Consider the following 11,479-nt stretch of genomic DNA (forward strand, 5'->3'; position numbering starts at 1 on the left):
AGCTTTATGACGTAGTCCCAAGGGAACAACAGAATTTCAACCACTTAAGCTGTAAATAATTTATTTCCTCTAAATAAATAAAATAAAGTAATGATAATAACGCTAATAACAGCAGCCATGTGTAGTCCTCTGGAACACAACTCTGTTTGCATTATTACAGGGGTGGTTGTAGCTTAGGTGGTAGAGCAAGAGCAGGTCATCTAACCGGAACGTTAGTGTTTTGATCCCAGTCTGCATGCCAAATATTCCTGGCCAAGATACTAACCCCATGTTGCTCGTATGCTTTAGACAAAAGGCGCATAGAAACAGCATATAAAAAAGTGCTTGGGTGAATGAGGTTGTGTAGTGCTCAGACTAGAAAAACGTCTGACGAACCTAATTTCTTTTTGCCAGTAAGAACTGAAGCGCTAATGTCAGGTGCACCTACACTCTAGCGCCTCATGAGGGCAGCATTTCGTCTTTGCGAACGTATTCGTGACGTCATCCCGTGTAACTTCCTGTAATCTCGGGTCCGTTCCTCAAATCGTCCGCTGTTGTGGTTCAGAAGGCCAAGTACCGACGTGTCGGTCATTTCAAAAACCTTAAAGGTAGAGAAACAATTTCCAAGTTGTTTTATGACAGTGAATTGTTGACTTGGCGTCATGCTCGGTTAATATAAGATGGGATATAGATACAGCAATTTAGCTAAAAGGAAATGTGCAAAAGTCCTTGACAATGTGCGCTACAAATCGGCTGCTATTCAGTGCTAGCTTAGTTTAAGAAACAGGTGAGCTTAGCAAGAATCGCTTACGTTCCGTTTGGAAGGCAAACCTAAACTCTGCTAGTATTTATTGTGTATTAAATGATGGGAAGTTGGTTGTCAATTTGTCATGACGTGTGTGTTTTAGTAGTCACTGTCACTATCTCGTTCTGCCGAAGTACTTTTATTTCCAAATGTTGGTATTGTTATGTAATCTAGAAAGGATATGTTGCATTGTACATTACATCTAATATTAGAAAGTAACAATACAGGATTAATAAACGTTTGCATGCATATTGTTTCATATGGCATAACTTACCTGTGCCCCCCCCCCCCATAAAAAAAATAAAAATGAACTTTAATCTGTTAATGTTATCCACGTTGTGTTCTCTTTCAACTATTACACCTTAATGCATAAACTTTGATGTCTGGTTTCAGATTTAGGACGTGATGGCTGCAACACTGCGTGTACTTTACTCTGCATCAAGGCCAGGTATGACGGCCTTACATTCTTATTCACTCAACAGTTCAGAGAGCCTTGTTGCCACATATCCTTTCTTACTTCTCACCCCTGTCATGCATTTATGTATACCAGGGGTCCCCAACTCCAGGCCTCGAGGGCCGGTGTCCGCGATCCAACACAGCTGATTCAAATGGCTAAATTACCTCCTCAACATGTCTTGCCGTTCTCCAGAGGCCTGATAATGAACTAATCATTTGATTCAGGTGTGTAGACCCAGAGTGAAATCTAAAACCTGCAGGACACCGGCCCTTGAGGCCTGGAGTTGGGGACCCCTGATGTATACAGATGTCGGTAAAGTTGCAGCCTAGCCCTAGCACAGAATGAGAGTGAGCATTATCACGTTAAATGCTTTTTTAAGCTTTAGAAGTAGCAGGTAATGTCAAACACCTCAATAAGGAAACTGTAGTTTTGAAGTTTAACTCTAACACAATATTTCTGCTACCTAAAGGTAACGTTTCTGTTTTTACAAGGAAGTTATTGTGTGATAAAATCATTCTTACAAGTAGAGAGAGCCGTTGCTGCACAGCAAGAAGGTCCTGAGTTCAATTCCAACATCAGGCCGGGGTCTTTCTGTGTGGAGTTTGCATGTTCTCCCCGTGTTTGCGTGGGTTCCCTCCGGGTACTCCGGCTTCCTCCCACCGTCCAAAGACATGCAGCTTGTGGGGATAGGTTAATTGGATAATCCAAATTGTCACTAGGTGTGAATGTGTGAATGAATGTGAGTGCGAATGTCTCTGTGTGTTGGCCCTGTGACAGACTGGCGACCTGTCCAGGGTGTACCCCGTCTCTCGCCCTATGACAGCTGGGATAGGCTCCAGCGCCCCCCGCGACCCTGAAAAGGATAAGCGGAAGCGAATGGATGGATGGATGGATGGAAGTAGAGAGAGATGTAAGAAAGAGGTGACAGGAGAGGAAACATTATTCTGTTGCTGATGTCATCTGGGTATTTACCATAAAGAGATGTCTTGAAAAGCAAAGTGATTTATAAACATTTCATTATTCAAAATCAGTGTTGTATGACAACAATAGGCTGTTCACTTTATTGGAATGTAGACTAAGTTGGTTTGTTTGTAGTCTTGTTGTATTATTTAATGTAAGGGATTATATTTGACTGGTGCAGATTAGGCTGTGATATCCATAACTATTGCCTGGTTCAGTGAAGAGACAATAAAAGCTAGTTAGTTGTTGTTTAATGCTGATAATTAAAGCAAACAGTACAAGCTTAAAGTGCTTTTAGTGCTCAGTAGTAAGGCAAGAATAGAAAACGGCAATATAATTAGCAATTCATTTACCATCACAAGAGTTTTAAATTTTTCTGGACAGAAGCTAAAAGTGAGAAAGATTTATACTCTGTGTTGATGGAAAATTCTATTGTATTACTCCACTCTAGACTGCTTCCTGTAGTGTCAAGTTGACTGCATTGTAGTAGGTTTACTGTTTATCTTTTCTGAAATGTTTTTACCTTCAGGTTTTTTTGTGGCCAGCCAGAATCTAGCAAGGTCCTTCAGTGTGTCGGCACAAAGGGACGGATTCAGTAAGTGCTGCTACAACACAACTCAATTCAAGGGCTTTCAGAGGCTGTACCACGATATTTTCATTCACACATGGACTTCAGACAGTTTTAGAATTTAGTTCAGGATGTTTTCCTTAGTTGGGCTTTCCTCACATTCTTACATCCTGAAGAAGGATGTACTCAGCTTCACTTGATGAAAAAACAAAAAAGATTTATGAATTACACTGATATTTTACAGTTTACACTCATGTAAATTGGGCGTATTACCATTATTTTGTTTTGGCTGTGTGTGTGTGTGTGTGTGTGTGTGTGTGTGTGTGTTCCTTTCTTTGTCTACATAAGAGTATGTGAATGCTCAGGAGATCCCTGTCGACATGAAGTCCATCACAGACAGAGCAGCACAAACACTGCTATGGACAGAGCTCTTCAGAGGTCAGTTGAATGTTTCTCTGTCCTGTACGAATAATTGGATCTTTGTGTTTTCCTTTACCAGTGGAAGTAGTTGGGGTACTGTCACTTCATGGAAAATGTTCTTTGTATTTGTTATCTTACAGATGAGGGTAACATTAGTCCCCCCATGATATTTTAACGTTTTTGTCCCAGTAGGTTGATTCTGTGCATCTGGATGTTACATTTCAATGGTAAATGGTTTGAAATAAAACCTCAAGCAGTTAGCAGCAAAACTGGGTCTGGAACGTCAATTTATCTTCCAATACGTCACCGACCACCAACACCTAATCCCTGCCCATGATCAGGTACCCTGCTGGGATAATAAGCTAGCCAAAGGAGGAGATGCAAACTGGACCGAAAGACAGCACAGTGTAGGGATGGGTATTGATAAGATTTTAACGATTCCGATTCCATTTTCGATTCTGTTTAACGATTCGATTCCTTATCGATTCTCTTATCGATTCTTTTTTTTTAAAAAGGAGAACACTAAAGTCGATTAGCTTAGAACTGTGTTTTATATCTTCTCTTTGAACAAGATAGAAATTTAGGAGTAACATGGCCTTACAAACCCAACAGTGAGATCTTAAGAGATCCAGCCTACGGCTCTTCAATGGGGTGTCACAGGGTCCCCAGGAAAAAACTGTATCTGTAAAATAATAAAATAAATATTCTCCTGTAGCAATAACAAAGTTTAACATAAATTATTCTGTAGCAATTACACAAGAATATCCAGTAATGTCCCTGCCTACAATTAAACACATTCACTTACCAAAGTGAAATCGGGGGCATCTGCTGTGGCAAATGGGTGCAAGCCTTTGACCACAAACTTAGTCACTGCTCGGTGACATTCGTCTATCCTGGCCTGAAAGGAGACGCTACCGGTAGACTGCAGCGAGAACTGCCAGCATCTGAGCCAGCCAGACTCTGTCTCTCTCATCATGGTTATCTAAATGCAACGCACAGTAATAGCAGGTTTTGTAATAAGGTAAATCGCGCTAACATAATATGCAATGCTAATTGATTAGTTACCTGCAGTATTAACGGGAGAGGACGTGGAAACGCTACCGCTGCTGCTGGGTTGAGCTTCGCTAGTCCGGAGCGGATCAAAAACACGACATTCGTTGAAAGCAATCGCGTGTTTTTTGAGCAAATGCTTTTGCATAATCGTAGTGTTTCCTCCCTTTGATGAAATCTCTACTTTGCAAGTATTGCACGTTGCCCTGTTGTCATCCTTTCTCATAAAGTGTAACCAAACTTTTGAGCGTTTGTGCCGCTCAGGCGCCGTGTTTCCTACTGGGTAAAAGACGCTACTCAACGTGATGACGTCATTCGGGGCGACTGGAATCGATAAGGGAATCGTTTTTAAAAGTGGCAAACGATTCCAAGGAATTGAAACAGTGGGAACCGGTTCTCAACAAGAACCGGTTTTCGATACCCATCCCTAGCACAGTGTAAAGATGCCCCTGAGACAATCCAGCACATAAGTAGGGTGCAAGATGCTGGCAGGCAGGGCACACTTTGAACGCCATAACCAAGTGGCCGGCATAGTATACTGTGCCAAGTATGACCTGGAAGTCCCGAGGTCAAAATGGTGGTCCTGTAGGACTTCCAGATACAAACGGATAAACTGGTGATAGCTAACCAACCGGACGTAGTAGTGGTAGGGAAGCAGAGGAAGACAGCTGTACTGATAGATGTAGTGATACTAAATGACAGCAAATCAGAAGCTGGACAAATACCAAGGGCTCAGAAAAGAGCTCGAGAAGATGTGGAGGGTGAAGGTAACAGTGGTCCCAGTGGTAACTGGAGCACTCGGTGCAATGACCCCCAAACTAGGCAAGTTTCTCCAGCAGATCCCTGGAACAACATCTGAAATCTCTGTCCAGAAGAGCGCCGTCCTAGGAACAGCAAGGGTGCATGACCTTCAAGTTCCAAGGCCTCTGTCAGGGGACCTGAGCTTGAGAGATAAAAGATGGGGAATTTTTTTTTTGATAGATGGGGAATTTTTTTTGATACAGATGCATAAAATTTTCATGGAGGTGTTAATAATTGTAAGCGTTCTCATTTGAAAATGTGGTTTTATTGTAATGCCAGGTCTAGGCATGACAATGAGCTACCTGTTCAGAGAGCCTGCCACCATTAACTACCCGTTTGAAAAAGGACCACTGTCGCCACGCTTCAGAGGAGAACATGCGTTGCGCAGGTGAGGATGATTATTTGACAAACACCAGTCAGTGTAATATGATTGGTAGCAATGATAAGATGTCAGAATAATAAATTTGATAGTCATTGATTGGTGCTTTGATATATATATATATATATATATATATACATACACATACACACAATACAGTGTGTTTGTGTCTGTTTAACAAATCGACCAGTAACTTCTTATATAAGGAGGATCATATGCAATGCAAGAAAAACATTGTAACTTTTTAGATTTAACTTTTTTTCTAAACTATTAGCATCTTTGAATAGTATCTGAAAACACCTCCATACATCTGAGATTTTATAGGAGGCTCTGAGATGACACTGTATTAGTAATCAAACCTCACCAAGTTTTTGGAATGTGTCAAAACAGGTATCCCTCAGGAGAAGAGCGTTGCATTGCTTGCAAGCTGTGTGAAGCAATCTGTCCTGCCCAGGTATAAACAAATAGTCGTACCTATGTGAACAAATATGAATGAGGTAAAAACAACTTTGGCTATAGATTAGGGCTGCCACGATTAGTCGACTAGTCACGATTACGTCGACTATCAAAAGCTGATTATCAGAACTGTGAGATGCTCAAGAATTTACTAAGATAAGATAAGATAACCTTTATTAGTCCCACACGTGGGAAATTTGTTTTGTCACAGCAGGAAGTGGACAGTGCAAAAGTTATGAGGCAAAAATTAGAATACAATAAGAATAAATACAGTACACAACTGTACAGAATAGAATAAAATAAAATACTATATACAGTAGAATAAAATAAAATAAATATACAATAAGATAAGAATAGAATACAAATACTATATACAACTGAGTAAAAATACAACAATGACAGAAAGGATTATTGCACTTAGTATTATTGCACATGTGTGGATGTGTGTGCTTGATCAGTTAAAGTCTTTATTATGGAGTCTGACAGCAGTGGGGAGGAAAGACCTGCGAAATCTCTCCGTCCCACACCGTGGGTGCCGCAGTCTCCCACTGAAGGAGCTGCTCAGTGCTGTCACAGTCTGCTGCATGGGGTGGGAGATGTTGTCCATCAGGGATGACAGCTTAGCCGCCGTTCTCCTGTCACTCACCACCTCCACTGGGTCCAGAGGGCATCCTAGAACAGAGCTGGCCCTTCGGATCACCCTGTTCAGTCTCTTCCTGTCCCCAGCAGAGATGCTGCCGCCCCAGCAGACCACACCATAAAAGATAGCAGAAGCCACAACAGAGTCATAGAATTTCTTCAGGAGTGGGCCCTCCACTCCAAACGACCTGAGTCTCCGCAGCAGGTACAGCCTGCTCTGCCCTTTCCTGTAGAGGGCGTCTGAGTTATGAGTCCAGTCCAGTCTATTGTTCAGATAAACACCAAGGTACCTGTAGCTGTCCACAGCCTCAATGTCCATACCTTGGATGTTCAGTGGTTGCAGTGGAGAATGCTTGTGCCTGCGGAAGTCTACCACCAGTTCCTTGGTTTTACTGGCGTTGATCTGGAGGTAGTTCAGCTGGCACCAGTCCACAAAGTCTTGAGTCAGTCCTCTGTACTCCTTGTCGTCCCCATCAGTGATGAGGCCGACTATTGCAGAGTCATCAGAGAACTTCTGCAGGAAGCACTGGGTGGAATTGTGGGAGAAGTCTGCAGTGTAGATGGTGAAGAGGAACGGAGCCAGAACCGTTCCCTGTGGGGCCCCCGTACTGCAGACGACCCTGTCCGACACACAGCCCTGAGTCCTCACATACTGTGGTCGGTCGGTGAGGTAGTCCAGGATCCAGGTAGTGAGGTGATGGTCCACTCCAGAGTTCACCAGCTTGTCCTTTAGAACCGAGGGAAGAATGGTGTTGAAGGCACTGGAGAAATCAAAGAACATGATTCTCACAGTGCTTCCAGCGGTCTCCAGGTGAGCGAGGGAACGATGTAGGAGGTGAATGACGGCATCATCCGCTCCAATGCCAGGCTGGTAGGCAAACTGAAGTGGGTCCAGTGATGAGCTTATTAGGCGCTGAAGCTGAGCCAGGACCAACCGCTCCAGGGTCTTCATCAGGTGGGATGTCAGAGCCACCGGCCTGTAGCTGTTGAGGTCCTTGGGGCGTGAAGTCTTTGGCACTGGTACAACACAGGAGGTTTTCCAGAGCTGTGGGACTCTTCCCAACCTCAGGCTCAGGTTGAAGAGGTGCTCCATCACCCCACACAGTTGGTCCGCGCAGGACCTGACGACCCTCGAGCTGATGCCATCTGGACCCGCTGCCTTCTTGCCATTAAGTACTCTGGTGTCCTGTTATATCTTAGATAGCAAGGAGTTTATTAAACTTCACCGAAACAATCTGCAAATTTCATTAAAATTTAATAAACTATCATCTTGTCTTTATTTTTAGTTAGCTTAAACACTTAAAGCTGTAAGCTAATGATAGTTATATAAGAGCAGATGCTGCTGGTGCAATAAGCTGAACGTTTTACGTCCAATGGATGATGATCTGATTAGTCGACTAATCGCAAAAATAATCGGTGACTAGTCGACTATCAGAATAATCGTTTGTGGCAGCCCTACTATAGATACGTTTGCAGCATAACTGTCCTCACAGGACCTCAACTGTATAACTGAACATGTATATGATACAGTGCAAAAGTCTTGAGCCACCTATCATTTCTTTGTATTTTGCTGGGAAATTTGGAAATATGTGCAGAGATTTATTCAAACATGTTCGAGCATAAATGGAAATACAATAGATAAGTCAAAAACATAATTTGTACAATTCTAATGAGCTTGAAAATCAATATTTGGTAGGAGCAGCTTTGAATTCTCTTTGTGTAATTTCTTTAAGCAGTCTTCAGGAATGGTTCACCAGGCTTCTTGAAGGGCATTTAAAGCTCTTCTTTGGATGCCACCCTCCACTGCGAGCAATTCTGAGGCTTTGGCAAACAGTAGATGGTGAACCATGGGAGTCAGATGCATCTATCAGGTCATGTGTCAGGTCTATGCTGGATTTTTTTATGACTTTCAGATACCTGCCACTTTTTTTTTTTTTTTGTCCCCTAATTGTCCAATTTCCTCAAAGCTTAGCCCACTTAGCTGAGATATGCCAGGTTCTTGGTTAGCAGTTCTTAGAACTAATCTTGTTGCTGTAAAAATCGTATTTCATGCTTCTCAAACTGTTGTCTTTGAAATATAGGACTAAATAATGGATTTATGTGACAGGCTGAAAGGATGCAATCTAAAATTGTTTTGTTGCTAAGTTGTCTGTTGTGTGTAGACACAACACTGGTTCCCAGGAGTTAGGTGCCTTTTTATTGCTTGAATGATTCAAAAGTCAGTGTTAAAAGTGTCTTAAAAAACTTTTGTCCTCTGAAAGTCATTTTCAGTCAAGGACTGGACTGAAAAAGCGCACCTGAATATTAGCCGCACAAGCTAAAATTAGGGGAAAATCCTGTTTTGTACATACATTAGCCGCACCTGACTAAAAGCCGCAGGTGTTTTAATGTTTACTTACCATATGTACGAGAATGCGCACAAAGGGGATTGTCAGGAAAGAGATGGCTGTTTGGGACCACATCCCTTTTATTAATATTTTGAAAAACAAGTTACCGGTACATATTTGCATAACTTTTTACGTATATGCACAAGTACCGGTAATTACAAGTACGAAACATGTGCTGTGCTTTATAAACGAGTAACAAATGTAGTACATAACAATAACCTACAGCACACCAGAAAAAGAGATTTGGCCTACCTTTTAGGCTCAGGTGCAGTAACACGGCTTTAACAAGAAGAAAAGTCAGTCATTCACCACCATCTTTCTCTTCTTCCTGCGCACTAAAACCCATAAAGTCCTCAGGCTCAGGATGGCTTCGTCATCCACTCTCCGCTACTCCCCTTCGTTGTCACTTTCAAAACCAAAGAAATCCTCGTCAGTGTCGGAGTCGAAAACCCTCTGAAGGGCAGTGGTGGTGTCCCCCTCTCCATCATGCAGCAGTCCAGCCCTTCGAAATCCTTTGGTGATCGTGGATGCTTTTACACTTCTCCACGCTGTCAGAATCCACTGGCAGACTTGGGCAAAACTTGCTCTTCGCATGCGACCAGTTTTGGTGAATGATTTATTACCGCTCGTCATCCATGCCTCCCACTGAACGCGTAGTGCTACTTTGAACGCACGATTCACACTGATGTCGAGTGGCTGCAGGTGCTTCGTTGTGCCTCCAGGAATCAAAGCTGGAATCGAGTTTGTGCTCTTAATGGCTGCTTTCACAGAATCTGTGATATGGGCCCTCATGCTGTCCAAAACAAGCAACGCTTTTTTTTTTTTTTTTGGCGAAAGAATCCTCCAGGCTGCTTCCCATAGCACTCTTGCAGCCATTCCTTCATTACGCTTTCCACCATCCACCCATTCTTGTTGACCTTAACAGAGATGCCGCTCGGGATCTCTTCTCTTGGCATAGTCATCCGCTTAAAGATCACCATTGGCGGAAGTTGAAACCCTGATGCTGTGCAGCCCAGCGCACAAGTGAAATTCGTTCTCTCATGGCCAGTGGTTCTCACCGTGGTGGTTGATTCGCCTTGCTTGTTAACAGTCCTAGTGAGGGGGCAGGTCAAACGTCAATAGCACTTCATCCATGTTTATGATCTCGTCCGGTCCGATGGAATATTCGTTTATCTTTCTTAGTGTGAATTAGCGGAAGTTTGTTATTTTCCTCTGCGTAGTCGGGAGGGAGTTGCTGACACACAGTCGTCCGTGCCCTCATGGACAGTCCTTTTCGTTTCATAAATCTGTGACACCAGGATGGCCCACCTCTGAAATTTTCTATCTTCATTTCGTTGGCGACTGTTTTGGCTTTTAGTTGGATCTGCACAGTTTAAACACCTCGCCCGTTTGCTCTCTGCGTGTTCACCCAGTCTTCAATACAGTCTTCAAGTTTGGGCCATCTGCTCTTATTTCCTCTGAAAGCTTTTTTCGTCTTTTTGCACAGAGCCAGTTCGTCTCCAACGTCTCACCATTGATTCGTTTATACCAAGGGTACGTGCAGCAGCTCTATTTCCCTTGCTGAGTGCCAAATAGACTGCCTTTAATTTGAAAGCTGCATCATATGCATTTCTTTTGTTTGCCATACTGAGGGTTTTTGAATGATCACATGCCCTTCCACCAGGCAACGTAGTGCCGTACAACAGCGGAGCAACCAAAACAAATCCTCTTACGATATCACAAAAATCATGGACGATCCATAGAAAAGCCGCGGGGTTCAAAGCTTGTGCAAAAAGTAGTGGCTTATAGCCCGAAACTAACGGTAATGTCCAAAGAAACCCTGGAGAACTATTACTCAAGACCACTCATTAAGGATGCGATCAGAGTAGAGCTTTGATTTGAATGTATCGCTCCATGGAAGCAAAAAACACAAACAAAAGAAAAGATAGGAGGGTCAAGACGTTTGCACAGTACTGTATACTGGGGAATGAATGTTTGTATTCATTATTAGTACAAATACCAGATAGCGCTGTTGATATCATCACTAACAATTTTCCTTTCCAGGCCATCACCATAGAGGCAGAGACGCGTGCTGATGGCAGCAGGAGGACAACTCGCTACGACATTGACATGACCAAATGTATCTACTGCGGTTTCTGTCAGGAGGCATGTCCTGTGGATGCCATTGTAGAGGTGTGTCTTTTTCCACAACATAGACAGTCTTGGATAGTGTGGGTAGCCCCACTGCATGTTTGATTGATTGACTGATTGATTGATTGATTAATTGAATGATTGATTTATTTTGAACATGTTGAAAAAGTACAACAACATAGAATTAAAAAGAGATAAATAAACAAAGCAAAACAAAAGGAAAACGAGCAACCACAACTACAAATAACTTTGATGTTCAAAAAGGAGCAGGAAGAAGCATAAGCTTATTTAATCCCACCCCTTTTCCACTATCTAGTAATCAATAGACTACAGAAGTACCTCCTTGCAATTAGTCAAAGGAGCTTGCAAAGAAAAGCGTCTGGACTTCTTTAAGTTGCTTGAAGACGTTTCACCTCTCATCCGAGAAGCTTCTTCTGTTCTAAGGTCA

General features: G+C 42.7%; 1 protein-coding gene across 1 annotated transcript in view; it reads left to right on the forward strand.

Moving 5' to 3' along the window:
• The first annotated feature begins 485 nt into the window (after positions 1–485).
• Positions 486–11,479, forward strand: part of LOC308395312 (NADH dehydrogenase [ubiquinone] iron-sulfur protein 8, mitochondrial-like) — a 21,254-nt gene continuing 10,260 nt past the window's right edge. Inside the window, exons 1-7 of the mRNA XM_080880114.1 lie at positions 486–587; positions 1,178–1,232; positions 2,731–2,796; positions 3,118–3,207; positions 5,320–5,428; positions 5,810–5,873; positions 10,945–11,073. Of these exons, the coding sequence (XP_080736240.1) occupies positions 1,190–1,232; positions 2,731–2,796; positions 3,118–3,207; positions 5,320–5,428; positions 5,810–5,873; positions 10,945–11,073 (501 nt within the window). The 5' untranslated portion in view covers positions 486–587; positions 1,178–1,189. The remainder of the gene's footprint in view (positions 588–1,177; positions 1,233–2,730; positions 2,797–3,117; positions 3,208–5,319; positions 5,429–5,809; positions 5,874–10,944; positions 11,074–11,479) is intronic.

This window comes from Rhamphochromis sp. 'chilingali', assembly GCF_963969265.1.
Source record: "Rhamphochromis sp. 'chilingali' genome assembly, chromosome: 4".
NCBI lineage: Eukaryota > Metazoa > Chordata > Actinopteri > Cichliformes > Cichlidae > Rhamphochromis > Rhamphochromis sp. 'chilingali'.